Source organism: Gossypium raimondii, chromosome 2 (genome assembly GCF_025698545.1).
Source record: "Gossypium raimondii isolate GPD5lz chromosome 2, ASM2569854v1, whole genome shotgun sequence".
Taxonomy (NCBI): domain Eukaryota; kingdom Viridiplantae; phylum Streptophyta; class Magnoliopsida; order Malvales; family Malvaceae; genus Gossypium; species Gossypium raimondii.
The window spans coordinates 32,027,306-32,054,054 of NC_068566.1; the positions used below are offsets into that span (position 1 = coordinate 32,027,306).

At 30.3% G+C, this 26,749-nt stretch overlaps 1 protein-coding gene across 1 annotated transcript; it reads left to right on the forward strand.

Annotated features, from left to right (window-relative positions):
* The first annotated feature begins 10,316 nt into the window (after window positions 1-10,316).
* LOC105788387 (uncharacterized) lies at window positions 10,317-13,989 on the forward strand. Its single transcript, XM_012615269.2, has 2 exons — window positions 10,317-11,066; window positions 13,177-13,989. The coding sequence occupies exons 1-2, from the start codon at window positions 10,447-10,449 to the stop codon at window positions 13,619-13,621; spliced, it is 1,065 nt and encodes a 354-aa protein (XP_012470723.1). The 5' UTR covers window positions 10,317-10,446; the 3' UTR covers window positions 13,622-13,989.
* Window positions 13,990-26,749: the final 12,760 nt, after the last annotated feature.

Here is a 26,749-nt window from a genome sequence, read left to right on the forward strand (position 1 = left end):
AAAGAGGGTAAAATGCCTCCTTTCTTGTTTTATTTTGTATTTGAAATAAATAAAAAAGAGACAAAAATAAAAAAGAGTGACCTTTTATTGCTTTTTAATCTTTGTTCTTGATTTCCTCCTTTTTTTAGAAGAACCCCCCCTTTTACAATGAAGACATTTGGCTTTTTTATAGCCTAAGTTACATGTTATTTTTACTATTTCTCTTGCGTTTTTGTTGTTCTTGCGTGTTTGCTCCATTTTGCGGTGATTGATGTGCAAGTGGGCGAGTTGGTGGCGGTGGGTGGTGTCGGAAGGGTAGGTGGTCGTGACTTGCATACTGGAGGTCAAGACCTAGGTGGCTAGGGTTTCTTCTTTTCTTTGATTTGGTGTTGAAATTCTTTGTTGGGTTTGGGGTAGTTGGGCTTAGGTTTAGTTATTGGGCCTATTGGGCCCGGGTCAAAATGGGTCGTACAAAAAGGATTAAACTGTAATAGAGATAAAAGTTTAAGTATAGATTAAAAAAAATTAAAGGGATCAAAGAAGCAATTATGCCATTGCTTAAAGTTGAGGCGGTATAACATTGAAAAGTCTAAGATATTTTTAATTTAAAATATATATTATATTATATTATATTTACTTAATTAATAAGTATCTTTTATATTATATTATTATTAATATATTATACTATATTATTATATATATAAAACAAAAGAAAGAATAGAAATGAGAAAGAAAGAAACAAAGAAGGAAAACGAAATTTGAGAAAGAAAAAGAGAAAGAAGAAAAAGAAAGAGAACCACGGCTTAGGGGTTTCAAAAGTTCCAAATTCAATTGGTAAGTCAATTTAGTCAATTTTCTTGTAATTTTGATATTTTTGGAATCCTAGAACAAAATACTATTTGATTGAAGTTGAAATTTTGAAAGTTAGTAAACTTTTAGATGTTGTTTATGTTGAATAAATTGAAGAATTAGGGATTAAATTTGATTGAATTTCAAGTTAGAAGTTAGCAAAAGGTTGATTTGTAAAATAAAACATAAGTTTTGAATTAATAGGAACTAAATTGAGAGAATTTTGAAATTAGGGTTTATGGTGAAAATGAAGAGTTAAAATGAGTTTATAGTAAGAATTAAGAGAGAATATGGAGTTAGATTGGGAAAATAAAATTATTATTGATAAGGGATTAAATTAGAATTTAGGTAAAGTTTAGGTATAAATGAAAATATTTTGATGAAATTGTGTATTAATGATTTTTAATTATTTAATTACGTAGCTAATGCCATGCAAGAGTTATTGTCCGAGAAAGGAAAGGAGAAAGTGGACAAGGAGTGATTCGAGAAAATTCCTGTTAGTATTACCATAATTCAAATTTTATTATTAATTGTTAAATTTTAAATTAATATACATGATAAGCAAATTGAGCTAAGTATCATGATTGAATTGAATGATAAATACGTATTGGTATTGAATTTATTAATAGTAATTGTTGAATTTTGAATAATATGTTTAATAAATAAAAATAAGGTGAATATCGATATTGAATTAAATGATATTGAATTCTTTGTGAATTGAAATAATATATGTTTTGAATTGATTGAATATTTGAAATTGTTTTGGAAATAAATTCGAAATTGGAAAAGTAAAATAATACCTATTAACTTATCGGACTAGATTGGATACAAATGGCATGCCATAGGATTTGTGATGTGATGAGGAGATTTGTAGTTCGACCGAGAAGATAATTCTGTTAATATATGCTTCGGTTTATCCAAAGAGGCATCTAATGCCTTATTGGTGTGTTTGGGAGGATATGATATACTGGTGTGTTAAGAAGGATTTATATTATTCCGGGTGTGTTAGGTTGGATATTCTAGTGTGTTTGGTTGAATTCGTGTATCCGTCAAGGTTCGAGTCTTGTTAATAGGGGTAAATAATTGAAATGAGAAATTTTGAATAAGTGTGATTGATTGAGCTATGGAAAGAAATGAGAAAGTGAAATTGTGAATTGATATGTGAATTGGAAATCAAGATATGAGATTTGAAGATATGAACCCAAAGTTCATGATGTGATTAAGAGTAAATTTTTATATGATATTAGTGAGTACAAATTGCAATAGAATTGATATTGAATATAGTGATAAATTGAATGAATTGTATATGAATTGTAATGAACTATTGGAATGAGATGTGAAAAATCCAATGAAATTGAGATAGTGAAATATTGCTTATTGTTATTAATGATCAAGTTGATTTAAAGTATGAGATAATTAATGAATAATTGTAGACATAAAATAAAAATGTATATAATTTGTCGATTAATGTTATAAATTTGAATTATGGTAATACCACTGAGTATACCCATACTCAGCGTATGGTTGTTTCCGTGCGCAAGTTAGTAGAAAGCCAGTAACCGGTCCAGCATCCAAAGTAATCCCGACCTTAGAGAAATTTTAGTGATGTACCTTTCTTTTGATACTGCGGCATGTATCTAGGTGATGTATTGATTAAAGTACGTTATGTATGTTATTTACTTGTGAATTAGTTATAAGTTATCCGATATGTTCGAAAATGCTTCGTAACCCTTTTCCGGCGATAGTTTAGGGTTAGGGGGTGTTACAAAATTTGTACCTATATTTTCGGATAGAAAGATACTTATCGTTCCTAGCTTTCAACCAAACGATCTTCTCCACTATTCTCGTACCACGAACTACTTCAAGTGTGGGCTCGAACAATTCGAATCAAACATAGAACCATAAATAGTTTTCTTTATTTAAGTGTGAAAATGAAAATCTCTTCTCAAATAGAGCCTGGCATAGATTGTTATTTAGGAAAATAAGTTTAATGGTTAAGAATAAATTCTCTCTATTTTCGGGCAGAGTAACAATATCTTAAAGTTCTGTCAATAGCCCTATCGATATCATCTATTTATAGGTAGAGAATGTAGAACCCTTGTTAAATTGTAGAAGTTTATTTCAACTAGAAAAATGAACTCCTAGGTAAACTAGAAGTATAGGTGGCAATAACCCTAGTTTATTAATTAGGGTTTTCCGTCCACCCCTTTTCCATAAGAGGCTTTTGAGCCTCTTCCATATCGGGTCTAATTACAATTGCTTCTTAGACTTTTAACCCTATACTTTATAATTTGATCCAACCAAATATTTGTTTTTCTATTTTCCAGAAACAAACTTCAATATATTTCCAAGTAAATAATCTTCTCAACCCAATTCTATTTCAGTTAAAATCATGATGACTTTACTGTAAAAGAATCTATGAGAAAATATATCTAATATTTCTTCATTCAATGGTTCACCATGACTGAATGATTATTTCCATTTTCAAAGTTCATTTAATTTGAAAAATATAAATTTAAATCCAGGTCATTGTCATTTTCATTTTGGAGAAACCCACATTCATTTCCAAATGATTCCTGTAATAGGCCCAATTTGCCCGGCCCGTTAGTGAAATAAACCAAATGAAAAAATCAAAATTAAATAGTCTAATAAAGTCCAATTACAATGGGCCAAATTCAGATTTTAAGCCCAATCACTAAAATCCCAAATTATACGCATTAGCCCAATTACACAACAACCCAAACCCGAATTACCCAATAACCTAAATGAGCCCAAAACACTAAACAACACACGAAAACCCTAGAAGATCCAGGCGCTGCAGCCAAGCCCTTCGCGCGTGACAAGCCTCCGTACGCGTGCGCCTTCTCCTCCGTACACGCCACGTCCACCGCCTCCGTACACCTGCAAATGGGACGAAAACAACACAATAGAAAGAAAATGGATATATTGTATTTTTATTTTATTATCTTTCTTTTTCTCTCGGCTATAAAAGAAAGGGAAGAACCTTTGTATTTTTTTTTACGCATACTATATCAAAAAAAGAAATCAAAAACAAAAGATCAGTTTTTGAAGGTGGTTCTTTTCTTCTTATTTTCTTTCTCTGCGTTTTTAGTGTGGTTCTTTCATTTTTTATTTTTTATATACATATAGCAATAAGGAAAAAGGGAGGAAAAGAGAAGGAGTTTACCTTCGCTGGTACACCGCCGGAATCCTCGTTCATTCTGTTTGAATCAGAGTCGACTGGGGATTCTAGGGTTTGAAATAAAAAGGGAAGGGGGTATTTAGTTTTTTTTTTTGTTTGGTCAGTTTGAAGAATGGAAAATGCTCTGATTTTAGGGTTATGAGTGGCCTTTAAATAGTGCATAAAACGGCACCGTTTAAGGCTTGCTTCAGTGGCTCTAAAACGGTGCCGTATTGGTCGTTTAGAAGCCTCCGACCCGCGCGGTGACCCGACCCGGGGAAGGATTCGCTGTTTTCCAACACTTGGGTATATTGTGCAAAAGGCCCTTCTTCTCTTGCAGGATTTTTAAATCGGTCCTTTTATTTTTTTTAATTTTTGCCCTGCATTTTGATATTGTCTCATTTCAGTCCGCGTCACTGCGCTGCGTTTTGGGGAATGGAATAATTTCCAATCTGGCCCCCTCGTAATTCGCGAATTGCAATTTGGACCCTCCGTGTTTTTTTTAAACTACATTTGCGATCCGTTAATTTTGTTTTGACTGCAGTTTAGTCCCTCTTGCATTTTCTAATCACTTAATTATTTTTATTATTATTGCTATTGTTTTTTATCACTATTTATTATTGTTATTATTATATTTGATTATATTTCTATTTACCTACATATATATATATGCTACTTTATTATTTACTGTTATTTTTAGATTGTTTTTATTATATATATGTACATATGTAATATATATTATTTAATTCTAAACTATATATATATTTTATACATATATAACTTTCATTAAAATTATTTTTACCTTATATACATGATGTTGTTGGTTTTATATTATTTTTATTTAGTATGTAATACTTATTTAGGTTAAGTATATATTATTTTGTATGTTATATTTCATATGTTTTTAACTTTATTTTTGGATTTCTTTTTGAAACATATATTATTTGCTTTAAATTTATTTTCATATACGGTTTATCAATGATCATTCCTATTCTTTCATGCTATTTATTTCTTAAGTTATTTTTAAATTTGTATGTTTTATTTATGTTTATGTAAATTTGCTTGGTTTCAATTAGTTTTCTATTACTTGCCAATGTTATTATTTGTATGATATATGGTTGAGATAATTATTGCTATGCTTGTTTAAATTTATTTATTGATTATTCATTATTCATTAGTGTACATTTTAATTTTGAATTATCCTTTTGCATTGTACGTTATCACTCCATCACACTTTATTCGTTTAAAAGGTCACGTCTAATATCGTTTAAGTATCAAAACCAATTTGTTCAAAAACTTTCAAGATAACGCAAAGTTCGGTATTTGGGATCTTCGAAAGAATTGAGCCCTAACGTATTGGGTTCCAATTTTTTTCGTCGAATCTAAATAATCGAGATTATTCTTTAATCAAAACACACAAATAAAAGCTCATTCTCGGGAATTCGATACATTGTGTCCTAACGCATTGGATATGACATATTGTTTTCTCGAGATGAGGTTTCTTCTAACAAATGAAAATAAAGGCAATATTCGATATTTAGGAATTTTGTGAAATCGAACCCTAACTCACTGGGTTTTGATTTTCTCATTTGACCCAACTAATCAGATATCCTTCTCAAAATGCATAGGTTTTAAATGTCAAAAGATAAACTTAATTTTGAGGATTTAAGATGTTGCACTCTAACTTACTGAGTGTGACAATTTATTTCTTTGAAATAAGTGAGTCTCATCGTTCAATTCATTTTACTCAAATTTTCTTTTCAAAGGATCCTATTTTAAAATCTTTTCAAAATTTCGGCATTAAGACATTAAACAATCGATTCGGTACCAATTTTGGGCGTTACGAGGGTGCTAACCCTTCCTCGTGTGTAACCGACTCCCGAGCCTATTTTCTCAAATCTCGTAGACCAAAATCATTTTAAGGTGTACGATCACACCCCAATAAAGGATCGGTGGCGACTCCAATTTTTGTTTTTAGTCAACCACAATTTTTTGTTTTCAAAAAAATGGTTTCGACAATTCCATTTCACCATTTTCATTTTCATTTTCATTTTGGAGAAAACCATAATCTTTTCCATATGTTTCCCATTTCTATTCATATTTGTTCATTTGATTCAACATGCAATTCATTTTTGGTTTCAACGAGCTAGTGGAGAGATCGACTGAACATTTGCGATTGAGGCTTAAATGATTTATAATTAAGTTCCATCTTTTCGCCTATTAATTATAAACTCATTTAGTCACAAAGTCATTCCACTATAGTATCTTGACTGATCTCTCCCCAATGGCATACCAATACGAAAGTAACTCGATCAGTTCTCATCTAATGCCCTTGTTATAAGTGTGTTACCCTCATGGATATCCTTAATCTCTTTAGGATAATATCCGTTCTCCCAATATGATCCTATCTTATCTCATGGTAACCATTACATCTTCCTTCATGAAAAGTCAGTTACTATCAAATAGTAATCAAGTCATTCATCATAAAGACGAACAACTTGTGACCAAGTTTACTTTTCATTAGCCATTTAATGCTAATGAGAGGATATCATTTACCCATGTCTTGGGCTATGAATTCTACTGTTGCAAATGACACTATATATTGCAGAAGTTGAACACCCAACACACCAGCTTTCAATTCCTTATCTATTGGAACTCAGGCTTTTACATACATTGAAGTGTACGAGTCACACATACATAGTTTATCATCCACTCAGGATTTAGGTATGTCAAACCATGAACATCATAGTGAATAAATCTAAAAACAAATTTAGTATTTATTCTTCTTGGGTCTAGCCTGTTGTATTGGCAGTCCAATTAGTCATATCTATGCTTCTATCTTCTAGGAGTCATCCGCTCCGATGCTCAAGGCAAAACATCTCCTCAATTAGACTTGACAGATGACATATTAGTCTTTCAATCGGTTTGCTCATTTCCAATTACACTAAGGACATGTTTAGGTTCATATACTAATATAAGTTTTCTTTTCGTTTTACAATTTTCGTATCTTAGTTTTTATTCGTCAGTGTCGTACTCAAGGTAGCTTCAGGGGTATGTTGCGACATCCTTTGGTTATGTCACGACACTGAAGGCAGTCTTGGAATTCTGTCTCTTTGCTCCCTATGTTGCAACATCAAACTCCCCGTATTGCAACACAATGACCAATATTGAGTTGGTACGCCCTCTATTAGTCTTCTACACACTCATAAAGTGTATTAGCTCACCCTTAGGCCTCATTCGGCCCCTAAGGTCGACAAAAGACTCAAATTACACTTTTTATTGAATATAAACGTAACTAAGACTTAATTAAAACATAATAAAAGTGTTGGTATTCAAGCTTCTCAAATGTGAAAACTAATTTAATCTGCTACACTAAATTACAACAGATCATGTTGTTGCCTTAAAAATGTCTACACCTTCTTTTGTATGTAGGCTAGGCTTAGTATAGCCAATCATGAAATCTTCTGCTTCCAAGTAGTCAATGATAAATCAACTACAACCAAGTAAGATAGATTATTCTTCAGTTTGTAAGAATGAATAAGCAATAGTATTATTGAGGGAAACGTGCCATGCCTGAGCAGATCAGTCCATGATGTAATCACTATGACAATGAAATTGGCGTACTGTCCTAATACGGGCAAGAAAATCGTGAAGTCCCAGCCACGAAGTGCAAACGTGTTTGTGATGTGTTAATAAGGTATGAAAACCCATTAAGTTCTTTAGAACTTAGTTGTTTTATATTTTAATGCAGGTAAATGGGGTATTTTGAGAGTTCGAGAAAGGACCAAGCCAGAGTTCATCGTGCAACGAAAAATTTGTTTCTTAGTTGTAACATGCATACAACGAGGTGACCCAGAGACAGAGTCTCAAGGTCTTTGTTGTAAATGAAATTAAGTGCTTTTTTTAATAGGTTAAAGTTTACTTGGTCAAATTGTTTTATATTAAATTAAAGTTTTATCATCGATATAGACTCTTGAAAATTTTGAATTTACTTAGTAATGGTATCAAATTTATTCTTTGTCTTTGTTCTTTTATTATTGTGGATAATAATGCTGAAAGTATAAGTAAAATTTTAATATCGAATGTAGCATCTTATAGTTCAGACTCGACGATCAGGTCGGGTATAGGGTGTTACGCCGATACTCTCATCTATATTTTTTTTAAACATTATTATTTTACATGTTAATTCGATTACTCATTCCGTGTTATTCGTATTACCGGCTGAAATTCAATAAAAAAATCATACCATTTTGTTATTGATTCATAATTTATATTAACCATTTTGTCCAATGAACTCTAGTAAACCAATTCAGATACATAGATAACTACACCACACCAGAATGCACCATATTGCTGAACAGAGGCACCGAAGTGCAATCAGAGGCAACGAAGTGCAATCAGAGGCGTCGAAGTACAATCAAAGGCACCAAAGTGCAATCAGAGAGTACATAAATGCTAAATAGAGAGCACAAAAGTGCAAATTAGAGAGCCTAGAAGTGATAATTAGAAAGCATAAAAGTGCTAAATAGAGAGCACTGAAGTGCTAATCAGAGATCCAATTTCATTATAAATTCGATTCTCTTTATATCGATCTCAATATCATTAATTCATCAATTAAGATATCATTTCATACATAGCACAGCATGATTCGTCTCAATTCCAAGCCAATTTCACCAAGTTACATTATTTTCAATTTAGTCATCTATATCTTTAATAAATCAAATTCATACCAATACGATTCAATCAATCATAATCAACTATCAATTCAATAAATATCTTAAATTTAAATTCATCATATTCAATTTATCATTTCTTTACAATTTAGTCCATATCTCACATTTTGTACCAAATTGAAACAGTTTAAAATTACTATCTAACATACAAAATTCATAATTAAATTATATAAAAATTTAAATACAATCATACCATATGGACTTACATGGAAAAAACAACAACGGATAAGCTTTCAGGGACTAATATACAATCTTCCCTTTTTCGTGATTATCCTCCGATCAGTTTAAATCTCGATCTATATCATAATTCAGTTAAATTATCAGTTCCAAACATCAATTAACAACCTACTATAATCATGTATCATTTCAATTTCATCTATCAGATATTTCCTCAAGTTTTGCATTTTATTTAATTTAGTCTCTAAAACCAAACAATTATAACTTTTACATTTAAGTTTTGTTTTTCAATCTGATTTCAATTCCATCATTTTATAACCCTAAATTATCTATAATTACAAAATTTCATGTAAATTTTGAAATAGTTATACTTTAGTCACTAAGTTCAAAACTATCAATTTTCACTTTACAATTTAGTTCTTTTTCATATCTAAGCATCAAATCTAACCAAATAATATCAATTTCATCAAGCATTCTTCAATGGTAACACTTTGAAACTTTAACAGTTTTGAAAAATAACACTCGGGTTAGCTAAATCGAGCTTCAACGATCCCAAAACATAAAATTTAAGAAAAATGGGCTTAGTTTGACTTATCATGCAAGAGGATCAAACAAGTTTGAAGTAAAACAATGGTTTCTCAAGTTTTGTTTTGTGTTTTTGGTTGAAGATGAAAGAAATAAAATGTATGATAACTTTTCTTTTCATATTTTATGTATATCATATTATTATTAAAGTTTTACTATTTTAATAAAGGAAATCAATCCAACCATCCACTACCATTAAAAAGTAGTTAATTTCCACTTTAAACCTTGGTTAATTTACCATATAAGCCTTTTAACTAATAAAATCTATAGTGATTAACTTTTACCACCTTTATGGTTTAGTCCTTGTACCATAATTAGTCACTAATTCGACAATATTACTTATCTAAAATTCGATTCACCTATATAACAAATCATACACATTTAATAAAAACACTTATGGGCTCGTTTTACTAAAAAGAGTAATATATAATTTTTTAAAAATTTGTAAAATTTATGATTTTAATTTTTTTGAACAATTTCTGATTATATCTATTTTTTTACACAATGTCTAAACTACGCATAGCTCCTTCCAACCCATACACATCGACACACTAGAATTCACATCCACCTATTAACAACAATATAAATATTAATCAAAGTTAAAAAACTCAATCCACTAATAGTTTTTTTTTTTTTTTTAAATTTCAATTAAGAATCGGTTTCAACTTTTGCATCCAAATATATCAATTGGTTGCCATATCTTAGAAACGTAGTTAGCAGCACGTTATTCGTATCGGCCCCACACCTTTTTGAAGATATCATCTTATATTATTATATATTACGAAAAGATTCAATTTTTTCTTTTTTCTTTTTTAACCGTCAGATCTTCTTTTCCCGTCACAGCCTTCCCTTCCATAATTCAGTTTCACATTCTCCGTTTCTTCCTCAATATTTTCTTTCTAGCCAAACAAACAGAAGAAAGAAAAAAAAAAACACAGAATCATGGGCGTCGATTATTACAATATTCTGAAAGTGAATCGTCACGCCAACGAAGAGGATCTCAAAAAGGCTTACAAGAGGCTGGCCATGATTTGGCACCCCGACAAGAACCCTTCCTACAAAAGACCCGAAGCCGAAGCCAAATTCAAGCTTCTCTCCGAAGCTTACGATGTTCTATCAGATCCGATGAAACGACAGATCTACGATCTTTACGGCGAGGAGGCTCTCAAATCCGGACAATTCCCGCCTCCTAACCAATCTCACGCTTCCACGTCGGCGTCGTATCCCCGCGGAGCTGGCCATTACTATAATAATAGTAATAATAATCAGAGGCAGCAGCAACCGAATACGGGTTCTTTCAGGTTTAAGCCGAGGGACGCGGATGATATATACGAGGAGCTGTTTGGGGCGGAGGCCAATGGTGGAAGAGGAAATAGAGGGTTTAGAGAAGGGCATTTTAGGAATAGTAATGGTTACGGGACTAGTAGCACTACTAGTAATGGAGAATTGAGGAAAGCCGCTGCCGTGGAAAATGTGTTGCATTGTAGCTTGGAAGAGCTTTATAAAGGTGCCAAGAAGAAAATGAGGATTGCGAGGAATGTTTTTGACCCTTCCGTCTCAGGGTAAGCTAAGCTTCTTTTTTTTTTTTTTAAATTTATAAGTCTTTTAACTTTAATGATGGATAAATTGATATTTGTCTTTTGATATTATTATTTTTTATTGGGATTTATGTCATTGAAAAGACGAGAACTTTGTTTGTCTGGTAGTGAAATGTTTGTTGGAGTACAAGAACCCTTTTGTTGCTTGATGGCAGGCAATGCTATATTTTTAATTGCTTCTTATAAAGATGCAAATGATATATTTTTACTAGAGTTGAGTTTGAGCTACATTCTATTTGGCATCCAATGCTAGTGGTGTGAGTAATTAAGATACTTTTCCTCCAACTAGTAGTTCGCAATTTGAAGAGGATGGATTGTTCTACATGATTGTTTTTTCTTTGGATTAAATTTCTTGTTCTATTTGGTTTTATTTATGGTCAGAAAGTATTTCGAGTTGTTTGCTATGAATTCCGGTCAACTGAAGCACTTTCACATTTACTTAAATCAATGTTGTGGGAGTCATTGCCTTGCATGGTTGACTCGAGGAAGGAAAGGTCATCTTCTGTTTTCTTGATGATCATAAGAAGTACCAAACCATAATTTTGTGGAATGTGAGATTAGCAATAGGCAAGCAGAGACTGTTGACTCCGTTAGCATTCCCTAGTCAGGTATTTCAGGTTGGTTAGAGATCATATGTTCAAACATTGCTACCCTCCTACTGTACAGAATAAGTGAATTCCTGTTAAGGGTGATCAATTATTTGAACATCACAGCTTTGAAGATGCTTTGTGAGGGAATCTAGTGATTTTGAGTCACCTAAATCTCTTCAATAATCTTACTTAAAATTTCTGTAAGGTACTTTTCTCTTCTAGACTGTAAGATGCATTAGTAAGGACATTTTGTTCTCTGAAGTAAAGATTCTGGGAGTTGAATAATTCTGTTTCATTTTTTGGCAGGAGAATATTCTGGGATAAGAATTGGTTTATACACCCCCTATCATTCCATCTTTAAAGGCATCACCCCCAGTGGGGAATTCTGTTTATGGATCTTGCTAACATGTCATATTGTTCTTCTGGGTTGGCATAAATAATGGTTTCTGTCTTGGATTTTGTAGTTGGTTTGAAGTGGGATCCTTTTATTTGTTTTGGATGTATGGTTAAGTTTTAAAACAGGATTACCCAAGTCAAAGATGACTGTGTTTACTCCTGAAGTAATCTGCAAATGCAAGGACTAAATGTTACTGCAAATCTAATTATCTAAAGTGCCAAATGATGCTAAGATACTCCTCGCTCTTATGAGTTATGAACCAAGTATGAGTAACTCCTCCACCCCCAGGTCTTTTCCTTCTCAGAAGCTCCACAAAAAATGTGATTATCTACTTACATTGAGACAATATCTGGTCATGTTGCCGACAGGCTACTGTCTCTTGTGTATTCCCTTCTGAAATCTTGGGCTTTGAGCAAGAAAGCATTTTCCCAACTTGGACATTAAACTCCATTCTAGTGAGTTGTAATTTGGTCATTTTAACTAATGCCCTTCCACATATCATAGAGGTTGATTAGGACCAGTATTATTGTAAACTTCGATGCTTCTGTATAGCACATGACAACTTAAGCTGTAACAGTTGAGGAAAAAAAATGGAAAAGAGAATATAAAGCCCAAAAATGTCTACAATAATTAGATCAACATTATAATTAAGATGAGTAAGAGCTTTGTCTTTAGTTTTACTTTTCCTCTTTAGGTGGATGCATGGTTTATGCCTATGAGAAATATCTAGTACCTATCTTTCCTTTTTCACTACGGACCTAAGTGATTTTCATATCCTTGATATTCCTTTGTGGCCTACTACACCAACATTTGCAGGGAAACAATAGCTCCTCTTGTAGTGTATGCCATTAGAACATGTCAGTTATTTGTGGCTATCTATGTGATTTTCAAAATCATCTAGAGAAGTAGAACAGAATAATAATCATGAACTTTTTGTAGCATTCTCATGTCAGTTTGATAGATGATGCTAGGTCTGGCATTGCATTAGTTGGTTTCTATTCATTTTCGTTAATGGTCTTTGTGGTGTTATTTTCATGATTCCTTCCCTCTGTTACTTTGACCTGACAGCTGGGCTACTTTCGTGCAGTAAGTTTAGGACTCTGGAGGAGATATTGACCATTGAAATAAAACCTGGTTGGAAGAGGGGCACAAAGATCACATTCCCTGAGAAGGGTAATGAGGAGCCCGGTGTAATTCCTGCTGATGTGATTTTTGTGATAGAGGAGAAGCCACATGCTACTTATAAGAGGGATGGTAACGATTTGGTCGTCAATCAAGAGATTACTCTGCTAGAGGCCCTCACAGGTAGGACTCTTGACCTGACTACCCTGGATGGGAGGAGTCTCGTGATACCACTAACTGAGATCGTCAAGCCTGGTGCCGAGATTGTGGTTCCAAATGAAGGAATGCCTATCTCGAAAGAAGCGGGGAGGAAGGGTAATTTGAGGATCAAGTTAGATGTCAAGTACCCATCAAGGCTAACGACAGAACAGAAATCTGAGCTAAGGAGAGTTTTGGCCAGTGTTTCGTAACATTTTAAATATTAGTAGGTCTTGAACTTTTGGTTGCATGTAAATAGTGTGTTTACAGTCGTAGGATTGAAGGCTTGGAAGTTTTTGGGTTTCCCATTTTTCTTCCTTTTGGTTTGGAGGAGCTGAGAATTGGCTATCCATTTCAATCAACCATTTGGAGATCAAGTGGGAATAGGTTTCATTCTAACTGGAAGGATAGGGTTCATTTGGGGCTAAATAGGTAATTAGACCGGAGCTTTTTCTATAATTTATATATTTTTTGTGTGTGGGTTTTTCGCTCACAAACTGAATGCAATATATAGAAATGTGATATGCCTTTGGATTTTTGGCTTTGCTTAAAGGAAACAATTGATTGGTGATTCTCTTGATTTTTGTTCTTTTGGGAATTATGTTATGATCCTTTTGAATCATAAAATACCGTTTGGAAATGTAATCTTGTCTTGCCTTGATTAGATTCATCAAAATATTGTTGCTTGTCAATAGCTGCTAGTGTTAGCCCTAGAAATGCATGCATGAACATGAAAATTGAAGTCATAAGCAATATAACTTATTGGAGATGTGCAATCTTAAAGTCTGATAATGTACATGGGTAAAGATTGGTAGCATATTGTGTGGTATATGATGCATCTAATAGGTCACTTAGCTCCAAATAAAAGTATCATAGAGGTCCATGTATTAAGAATTGGATTGCATTTTGTCTCGTTAATTTTTAAAAAAATGAGTAAATTAGTTCATATATGTTAGATCAAATAATAAACTGGTTTATCTATTAAAATTTTATCCATTTTGTTGTTAAAAATTAGTTTTTGTATGTCAGCATGAAATATACATGGCACTTCACATTATCTGGCTATTCTATCAGTCATGCCAATAATTTTTAATCGTACAAATAGATGGAATATTTAACATAAAAGGGTCATTTTGCTCTTTAATTTAATGTATAAAGATTAATTTGTTCATTTATTGAGTAAAAGAATTAAATAGTACATGGACTTCCATAATACTAATAAATATATATAGACATTGGGTTGGAGAGCAGAAGGTAAACTACCAGTCTTAAAAGTCTTATCGCCAGACAATTTTTTATGACAATGAAATAGGACATAATTGGGTTGACAAATTTGGTGTTAAAACATGGGTAAAGATATGATGAGTTGGGTCCAAATGGAGCCCTTTGTCTGGATAGGGAAATGACATGGTTTAGCTAATGTATAGATTTAAATTAACCATCTTCCATTCAATCAACATTAGACTTGAAACTAATTTTGATTGAATCAGAATAAAGTCGGTACTATGAATTAACTTTGCACATCAAATTCCATACCATCTTCCCTTTATGAAATTATCTTTTTAGATTATATTTATGACCAAGCGTCCATAATTTTTTTTCCTTTTTACATCATTAACATAAAAGTTAAATTTAAAATCTAATCAAATTTCAACTTTTATTTTTATATTACATTGAAATTTGATATTTTAATTTTTATATAATTTGATAACTCAACGTTTATATTGCCATTAGTTATTTTAAATATTTTGTTCTAATTAAAATATTGAAATGAATTTTAAAAATGTTAACACCATTAAAATTTTATTAAATGTAAGTCCATTACAATGCATTTTTTATCACATGGTTACCAAGTGTGTGTTTAAGTTTTAGAATTTCATACCAACAATTTTAATAAAAAAAGTTTTAACAACTAAACCCCAATTTTTAAATTCAAAAATACAAAATTAAATTATAAATCTATAAATAACACAAAACTTAGAACAAACTATAACTCTATAATTAATCCAATAGGAAGCAAGGTTTAATCAATTTATATAATGATTGATGGGAATGTGTGACAAAGGTCATTGGCAGGCTAAAATTTGTGACAGACAAAAGACCTACCTTCAGAATGAAGCCTCCTAATCCCTTGCATTTCATGTTACTAAGGATTATACTTCAAATATTAAACCCCATCATTCTCTCCATATAATATACTATCTTTACACATTCTTTTTCTTACATGTTCATAAAAATAGTTACAAAATTTATCCAACTTTTTGGCCAAAAAAACATTTCATCCAACTTAAATAATTATCGTGATAAAATACATTATTTTATAAATAATATCTTTTTTAATTTGTAAAACGATTATTTTATTAGACGGTTTTATTCTCTAATGTATTTTTCTTGTTTATTTTAGATTTTAAATAATAAATTATATTTGTAAAGTTTATTGTTGAATTTTCTATATTTAAAATTTATTTAATCTTATTCATTTGATATTTATAATTATTTATATATATATATGTATTAAATATTTTAAAAAGGGCAAGTCATATTAGTAGTCATTCAATTATTAGCGAATCTCTTTTTTCGGTCATTTAACTATGAAAATTTACAAAATGGTCGTCTAACTATTCAATTTTATTTTTTATTTTGGTCACCAGCTAGCTAACGTAAAAATGAAAACACCCAAAAATCCAAGATAGTTGGATCACCAAAAAAGACCCCTTTATAATTTATAAAATTTTAAATTGATAATAGTAAAATTATACATTGACCCCCAAAATAATAAAAAAATTTGATTTAATCTTTTTAAAAAATATAAAGATATAGACTATTAAAATGATAAAATTATATTTTTAAATATATAATTTAATTTGGATCTCAAATGCGGATACCAATACATATATAAAAAATAAGTAACGGGGACCACTTTTTAGCATAAGTTTTCAGTATAAAAGTTTGGGACGCACAAAATTGTAATAAAATGATGGTTGAGTAGGGTAGGGAAAGCTTTTGTATTTTAAAATTAAATTTTACATCCTCACATCTATTTAATTTCTTCATTACAGTTTTCGTAGAAATATCAAATGTTTTAAAGTTTTAAATGACATTTTTTATGATGTCTGTAAATTTAAATTTTGAGTGATTTAATGTTTTTATCCATTTTATAACAAATTTTAAAAGCCATTTAATTTAATTGTTTTCAACCACTGAAATAAATAAATAAATAAATTAGAATTACTTACTCTTTAAAATTTTAAAATTTATCTTTAACAAACAATATATTTATATTTAGTACATAATTTTCAATAAATACCAAATAAATTTTATAATTCAATTCGGTATTCATTCATTTTTTTTAATTTTTTTGTATTCTCATTGTCTATTTTACGATCCATGTACGGTATGCTATATTACCCTATTTGGGTTCATTTAGCTAAAATGTAATATTTAAATATTTAATTGATGGAATGTAAGATTACTTAAAAGCACATTTCATTAATTTCTCCTTATTAGAGAATTTTTTTATAATAACCTATTCTATCTCTGAAATCTTAGATAACCTAATGAACGGGTGGTATTGATATTACACCCCATATGACAACATCTTGATAGTATTTGGGAATGTGAGATTACGGAATGACTAAAACGTTGATAATCAAAAAAACATAAACTTATTTCGGAATGTAACCTCCCCAACCTGGCCTAGACGTTAGACCCGAATTCGAGAGATTACATTGACCACCGAGATGGCCCAATAAGCTATCAGAGTTTATAAAATAGACATTTTAAAACATTTGTTTATTTTTAGAAGAAAACTTAGTCTATTTTCATAAAAACTCGCAAGTTATCAAGAAACCGATTTAGTTTAACTATGTAACGATGCCTACTTTTCTTTTAAGAAAACTTAGTTAATTTCCTATTTAATTTCTACTCAAAATCTTAAATAAAATTTAGCCGTGGAAAAGTGATAATAGTTTGTATTTTTAATAAAAACTGAAGTTCATTCATATTTAATTATTATTAAATCGATGTCCTAAAATCAAATTAAATGTCATGCATGCTAAAAGAAAACAAACCCTAAGTCTCATGCCACAGTTCAAAATAAAACAATACAACCTCTGAATAATATAAATATCAAATACAAATTTTAAAATATTTTAATAAACAAATCGAGCTAAGACCCTCCAGATGTCGTGTCTGCGTCCTAATCTGGTGAGTTATCTGCAGAGATAGAAATAAAAGGAGAGTGAGCTATGAAGCTGTAACACCCCACACCCGGCTCGGTCGTCGAACCCGAATAACAGGATGCTACAAAAAGCATCGAAACTTACATACATGCACACATAACCTTAATCAAGAACAATAGCTACCACGTTTAAACATTTAAATAACAGTGTTCATGTCTAATTTACATCATATGACATTAGGAACCACTTAATACATAATTAAGGTCTATTTATTAAAGTCCTAAAGAAATCAATGTAGGTATTGTTACAAAATCACATGTATCGATATTTAGCAAAGTAGGTATCAATACTAATAAGAAAATCAATACCAAATTAGCATTTTGCCAAAAATTTTAATTCAAATCGATACTTGAACAAATGTATCGGTATTTCTACCTTGAGTATTAATACTCGTGAATGGGTATCGATACCAAATTAAGCCACTATTTTTCCTGCACATACGTTCTAACACCGAGGTATCGATATTTATGCCTTAAGTATAGATACCTCTGCACAAAACAAGAAAAATATAGCAAAACTAGGAAACATTCATGCTCATACAATATTCCCATCCAACATGCATTATTAAACACGGTAACAGTCATCAAATTGTTCATAAACATGATCCCAAGCAACATCAATACTCCAAAAGTCTAAAACCATAGTAAACTAATAAAAACAATTATGTTTATCAACTGAAATTCTAACCCATATTACCTTTATTCAAAATACCCAAAGACTATAAAACTACCTACTAAAAAGTTTATTGCCTAGCTTGGATCACTTCCTTGGCTTCACTGCTCACACCAATTGCACTATATATCTACAAGAATTTAGTGAGGAATGTGTGAGCTTTAACAAGCTCAATGAATGATTGAAATTATTGCAAGTATACACAACATCATGCGTTAAACAAAAGCAACTAAAGCACAATCACAACCATATTTAATTACAATGTCAAACTGACATATTCATACCTCACTTATCTCATACGTCTAACTTATGTACTCACATGCATATACATACAACATATTTCACATACAATTCATTAAGTGATAATTTGGCAACTTGGGACTATGAAATGTAAAAGTGGGCTATAACACCACTCATTGGATACACGAATCTCCATCACACCAATAACTTAAAGAGTCTAACATATCCAGTAAGTGTAGCTTTAAGCTAACACTCTCCAACACACCAACATGTCCCGATGAAAGAAGCTTAACTCACATTCCCTTATCCCTCCAAACTGTCTTGGGCCTCAATGCCCAAATCACAACACAAGGGTGAGTACTCACAAATCCTATGACATGCCAACTATATCTAACGGTTTCAAGAGATCACAAAGCCAAAATATCCACAATTACACAAGTTTTTTACTTACGATTTTAATGCACGCTATCACTGCTCTTAAATATCTACACATAACATTATCACTTCCACATAGTATCTTACCATGCACTCTATTGTTGTACTCACAAGTGCTAACATATTTCCCAATAAGCTATAACCATATTAAACCACATATATGTGCATAAAACCAGTAATTCCATTTTACATATTAACACAATCATATAGTACTCGTAGCATTAACCACTATATTGCATATCCCATATCACATAATCATAGTTTTGCAAAAATGAACAAAATGAGTAAAAAGGCTTACACTTGGAACTTGGGATAGGTGTTTAGGCTAACCTAAGCTCTCGTTTAACACCATGAATCGTGCCTACTAGCAGCAAAACCAAAACAATCACCGTTCATGCTTCCGATTGATAATCGCAAGCTCAAACTAGCTTTTCCTTACCTTTCGTCTTGCTCGAAAAGAGACCCAATGATTCCGAATCTTCTCACATATTAACCACACAACATATGCAAACAATTAACAGCCAAAACACACCTTAATTCAAACAAAAATGCAGGTTTAAAGTAACTCCTCTTTGAACCAAAATTTTTTATTAGCTTAGCCGAAACTCAAATTTTCTTAATCTGAACTTATTCTCATTACTTAAAATCGGTTCTAAACATCTAATTTTTCATCTAAGAACGATTTTCAAACCTTAAACACCCAAAACTCTTCAGATTTATGGTTTCAAAAAATTTCGACATCTATGGCCATTTTCAATGAAAACTCAATATAATTTTCAAATCCTTTAATGAAAGTTTAAAATGAGTTTAAAAACCTTCTAATCTCATCAAAATAAGTTGAAAAACATTTAGAAGCAATAGTTTCATTTAAAAATCTAAATTCTGCCATTAATAACCCCAATTTCGGCTAACACACAAATTTATTGTTTCAATGAATTAAAATTTGATTTGAAAGACTAGTTTGCATCAAAATAAAATATGAAAACAAAATCTTACCTTGATTGAGGAGGAAAACAAATGGCTGATAGAAACCCGAGAAAAACCTACAAGATGAATAATAACAAAATTAATGGTGTTCTTGATGTTCCTCTTTGAATTTAGAAGAGATTTGGTATTTGAAAGATAATAGAAATCAAAGGATTAGAGTATTGAGGACCAAAATTGGTGAATGATAGTTTAGGGTTTTCAATTGATGGCAAGAAAAGAGAAGAATGGGTGTTATGTGTCAATTGTAGGGTGAAGGGGAAAAATGGGCTGATTTTAAAATTTTGGTCTATTTGCCTTTTGAAAAACAATCCTTTTTCTTTAGATTAAAGGTTATTTTTCCCATTTCTTTCATAAATCGATTTTAATTTCAAAATCCATTTAGCGAAGACATTTTTTAGTTACCAAATCCTAAATTCCTGAACCCAATTTTGGGCCACAATTTTTGAAACTAACCTCAAAAATTTCAGACCAAATTTTGGGATGTAACAAAAGCTCAATGTGAATTCAATCACAAGAAAACCAGTGCGAACTGTAGATATAGTATACTGAATAATAATGTGTAAAATAATCATCATCGAACAATAATTTAGAGTACCGTTATTTCGAATCAATTCAACACAATATCATTACAAAGTTCTTAGTTTTATATTTACATGTTGATGAATGTAATGCAGTTTCAGTTTAACAGAAAAGGTCCTACCCAACTCTACTACACTCCATAGTAATAGTTTCCAAAAACTCCTCTACCTTTACACCACGGTGTAGATGAACCACTAAATGTTGCAGATAAAAGCTGCTAATACAGTGTGGATAAACCACTAATTAGTGTAGATAAAAACTACTAATACGCTATGGATAAACCACTAATCGTATAGATAAAATCTGCTAATACGACGTGGATTAACCACTAAACGGTGAAGACAAGCTGTTAACACTTCCTCTGTTCATATCATCCCACCCCATGCAATTCAACATGGCATGCTGTAATAGATTAGTACGGTAGCATTAACATGCTTTTAACAAGTACATACAATAGTAATTATCATGCTTATAACAGATTATAACAGTAGCAATAAATTTGTTTAATGTGAGTTCAGTTTAATAGTGATAGTAGGCATGTATATCGTGCAATCAATAACATAGTGGTATGGAAAACATTATCAGTTCATCAGAATTACAGTGTCTATAAACATGTAATATTTTCATATAATGCAAATACAATAATAATTTAGTCAATCAGATCATGTATTCCAACATTATTCGTATTATCAAGGATGCAATTGAATGAAATAGAGCACCAAAACAGTTTGGGGACTATTCTAGGACTAAACTGCACAATTCACAACATTCTAGGAAAAATTGTAAAACAGAGGTCACACGGCTGTGTGGAAGGTTCTAGGTCGTGTGGTTCACGAACTACACTAGGGTTTCCAGGGCACATGGTCGTGTGGTGTACCGTCTGGTCCACCCGTGTGGCCCTATCCTAGACACAGTTTGTCTCAATTCACTTGTAAAAGAACACATACCTTTCACCGGAAGCTCAATTGGCGTTCCTCACGAACAAATCTAATTCAATATTCCTAAAACGAGTCTTTCAAATGACATTTATGCACAAGTTAACGATCGATTTCAAAATTCGTCAAGATTATCAAAAGATTTTTCTAACACCATAAAAGATTGAGTAATTGAATTGAAATATTATCGTCGAATAGAAATACTACGAAAATTCGGGATCTAAAATTCGGGAATGAAATGTACTTACCGATTCTTGGCAAGAAAAGGGATGATATTGGTGGTAATTACAAAATCGATAGAAAGGATGATTGAATGGAGGATTATTTGATTCGGAAAAACAAAATAATTATCAACAATTAGGATAAAAATATGGATTAAAAAAAAGAAAGAAAATAAATAGAGAATGGAGAACAAATTCTATTTAGGATTTGAAAAGGACAATATGAAAATTCCAATTAGGAAAAAGAGAGAAAGATGGTGGAATTCTAATTCTATTGAGATTTTGAGGAAGGGCAAGATATGAATTTTAGTTAGTGAAGAATTGGCTGCACTTGCAATTCTCCCAATATTTTGCCAAAAATTTTAAATTAAGATGAAAGAGGAAGTGAAGAAAGCTTGAACTTAGGTTCTTAAGGGAAAATAACACCTTAACCATTGGACTATAACCCACTTCTTGTTAATTTTTGACCTTAATCATATAGATATATTTTGGAGTGTCCTTGGCAAAATTATTAAATAAAAAGAAAGAAAATGGATCAAACTTAGAATCACAAGAGAGAAAAACTAACACTTAACCATTGGACTGTTGTCCATTTCTTATTAAGTTTTATCCCAAGCAATATATATTTTAGTGTAGCTTTTATCCTAGGTTGCTGAAAATAAAAAGAAAACAAATGGAAAAAGGCGCCTCAAACCTTGGTTTCTAAAGAGAAAGCATTAACGCGTAACCACTCAATCCATATATTGTCTCTTATTTACTTTAGTCACTTAATTGTATATATTTATTTCGGCCCCAACTTATATATTCTTTATTAGCTTACACATTTACTTATTTTTTTTTAACTTATTTAACTTTATAGTTCTTAGCACATTCCACTTTAGTTTATATATAATAATTAATATTTATAGTCAAGTTTCATGATTATTATTTTAATTATTTCATTCCTTTTCCAATTAGGTCCTAACTCAATTAAAACACACTTATTTTCAAATTAAACCTCGTAATCAAGTTTTGTTTTAGATTAATTAATATAATAATACCTAATTATATTATTTTAATACTTTAATTGATTATTTATGACTCTAATTTCGATATCTGTATCAAACTCTCGGTATATTTACAATGCACAAAAATAACCTTATAAATCGGGACATGACCACTCTCGGTTTTCACAAACTCAATTCTTCTAACATGGTTTTTGGAGTGTGACATGGAATGTAACATTGTGAGCATAATGTAAGATTTGACCAACCAAACACATCCTTCTAATATTAGAATTATCAAAATGTAAAATACAATATTAAATAAATTTACATACCCAACCAAAATATCAAAACAAACCAAATCTAAATGTAAACCACGGTAAAAAAAAAATACTAATTTTCAAATATCAAATTCAAACATATTAAAAATCTAAAACAACTAATAACCAAAGAACATTTTCAAGTAAGTCAATTAATTTGCTTAATCCAACCAACTTAACCAATAATCAAGTTTTTAAAAGATCAATATTGTTTATTAAACAAAATTTTTTAAGGTTAATTGATTAGTCGAACCAAATAATAAACACCCTTAAAGAAATTTAATAGAGCAAAACAGACAATATGCATGTCATATGTAGGGGACGGGGAGTAAGAGCAAGTTAACATAATTTTATGTTTACCTTATATCATTATATATTATTATAGTTTTAATTTTATGTAATATAAATTACAAAGATTATAAAATAAAATATTATATAATTGAAAAAAGGATTAAACCAGATTGGACAAAGGCCTTGAATATTGTAGTCCAAACTTAACTTATATTTTAAACACATAATTTTTTTAAATTTAAATCTATTTATTGAGTTTAACATTTTATCCAAACCTGAAAAATAAATTAATCCGATATGATTGTTGGTTCAACCAGGTAAAAGAATAAAGAAAATTTTTATTAAAGCTATTATGCAAATGTCTTTTCTCAAACTTTTGCAAAAATCATCCCAAACGATGTTTGTCTATTTTTTTAAGGGTAAATTATATTAGTATTCAGCTATAATTTGTTTTTCTTTTTGATTATTTGATTATGAAAAGTTACAAAAATAATCACTCAACTATTCAATTTTGTCTTCCTTGATCATCCAGTTAACTTAAATTTTTGGGTGTTTTTATTTTTATGTTATCTAACTGGTGAAAAAATAAAATAAAATTGAATAGTTAAATGACCATTTTATAACTTTTTATAGTTGGTGACAAAAAAAATTACCAAAGATGACCATTTTGTAACTTTTATATATAGTTGAATAACAGAAAAAATAATAATTGAATGAAGTTTAACATAATTTACTTTTTTTTCATTGGGAAAGGAAGAAAAGATTTTAAAATAAATTACTTTTCTCCCTTAAGAGGGAAGATAATAACTATATTAAATAAAGCTTGGATTCTTTTAAAATAGCTTGGATTATTAAATCCATCTCTAAATTGTCACGAAATAAAGGAAGAAATTTTAATGCAATATTAGTGAATAAATTTTATGCACCAGTAAATAATAAGATAATACATTGTCATTAGTGCAAAATAAAAATTATTGAAGGGTCAAAATAAATATAAATAAATTTATTTTAAAAATTAAAATTACTTATAACCATTAAACATAAATAAATGCAAAAACATTAAATCTGAAATTGGAAACCTAAAACCCAAAACCCAAAACCTAAGAGAGAAAAAAATAGTTATAATTAATTTTAATTTTATAAAATAAAATAAATTGTATATATTTTCAAGTCCTTCAATATTTTTATTTTACACCAATAATGATGTGTCATTTTATTATTAATTGATAATGCATGAGATCTATACGATAATGTATCAAAATATTAATCCCATAATAAATATAATTTTTATGGTAGAACATTTTATGTCCATATTGCTTTTCTTTTCCATTTAAACTACCTCATTATGCAATTTTATAAGCAAAAACTAAAGATATTTTATAAGTGGATACTTTTCTTTTAATTAAAGTTATTATTATATTGATTTATTTTTAATGTATATATGTATATTTGCATCCTACTCAAAATAGTAAGAAAATTTCACCCAAATTCGAAAAAAGAAAAATGTTAGAATCCATTTGAAACATGGTAATTGGTATCATATCGGAATCGTGTGGATTCATTAATACGTATTGTCTGAGTTCTAAATCAGTAGCAAATAGTCTATGTTCTGTTTCAGTTAAAATTTTGGTATGTTTCGGTCATTTCAATGTATCTCAATCCGTTTCGATTAATATCAGTTTGTACCGGTTGATACAAAATTTTAGCATTTTAAACTAATTTTTAAAAATTTTATTTTAACCATTTTCATTTTCCAAAATTACATTTAAAATGGAAAATGAAAAGTTATTAAATTGAATTATTCAACCCAATTAATCAATTTAAAACTTACATTTAGATATAAATAAATATGGATATAATTGAGATATATTTGCATGTTAATATAATATATAATTTATTTTTAATCAAAATAACATAATTTATGAGAAATAAAAATTAGACTATAACTATATATAAAATATTTAAATTTATATATAATTTATCAAGAAACTAAAATTAGACTATAGATATGAATATGCGAGAAAATAATTAAAAACATTTATATCGAAACAAGCGGGTACAGATATGTACTAGCACTAAGACAAAAACGGTACGCCCACAGGTACAATAATAACTACCTTGATTTGAACTCAAAATCCTTTTCAATTAAATTTTATGAAATATATGTTGGTCTAACTCAAACTTGAAAGTCTTAACTTAAACGGAAGCACCTGTTTGTATGGGTTTGAATCGTGTTACCCCTATTCCCTATAAAAGATATGAAAATTAGATGATAACTCGTGGCGGGAGTAAGGAGTTTGTAGCAAAGGATGCAATCACAAAACGATGGTTCGGATAACATGGGGTTGTCTTGGAATAAATGTATTGGAAGTGGGTTGAGTGCATTTAGAATTAGGAGATTTGGGTGTTTTTCTCTCTTTTTATCTTTTTTCTCCCAACGATCGATTAAAGTGGTTGAAAAAGTAAAGGAAATAATTGAAGGAAAAGGTCGTTCATGTTGGGATTTTCCACCCTCCCAAAAAGCAATGCTTTTTTGTTGGCAATGCCATCTTGCCCAAACCTCAGCCTGCTTTTTATCTTTTTTCTTCTTTTGGCCTGTGTGTTCGAATATATTATTGTGCTGTTTAAGGTATTTTCATTAATGTTAATTTTCTTTCTTTTTCTAAAAAATAACAATGGATATCTTAATTTTTATAAAAGAGATTTTATTATTTATATTTGAAAATATTGGAAAACCCTCAAAATTTATCCAAGGATGTGACAGTATTCTATAGGTTCTTGGAATTTGTGGTTGGGAAAAGCTCAATTTACAATATTCTATCCATCATGGAAGCCCTAGCATTACATGTGGGTGTGTAGGCTAGCATTTAATTTCATGCTTCACTCCATGATGTCATTGTGGGGGTGGGCGAGGTTCAAGATATGGACTTGTCAATGGACAAGTTGCAGTGCATACAGATGCTTTATGACCCTATAACATAAAACAAAGATTTATATTTAATATATACTTGTCAGTGAAATAAAATTATCTTTTAACAATTTTATTGAAATGATATTATTTAATTTACACATCTAAGTATCAACTTTAATTTTCTTTCTTATAATTTGGTGGAAAAGCTAGCTCGACTTACCAAATTAATTGAAGATAACAAAAATTGATTTTGTAAAATCATATTTGTATTATAACTATTTTAACTCTTAAATTGATTTGAAAATTTTGAGATTATTTTGATTTCTTGGGTTAATTATCAATTTAGTGTATGTAATAATTGATTAGATTATGATTATGTATATAGATTTAATTATGATTACAACTCTTTCACAATTTCAAAATTAGATTTACTTATTTTATGTTTATTTAGTATTTTTCGTTTTCTACATTCAACTTTTTTAGGTTGTTGGTCGTTGTTTTTCCAATATCTTTTTCGTATTTTTT

Coding starts and splice junctions, on each gene's coding strand:
- LOC105788387 (XM_012615269.2), top strand. CDS start 10,447: ATGGGCGTCGATTATTACAATATTCTGAAAGTGAATCGTCACGCCAAC. Junction 11,067..13,176: donor TTTGACCCTTCCGTCTCAGG/GTAAGCTAAGCT, acceptor ACTTTCGTGCAG/TAAGTTTAGGACTCTGGAGG.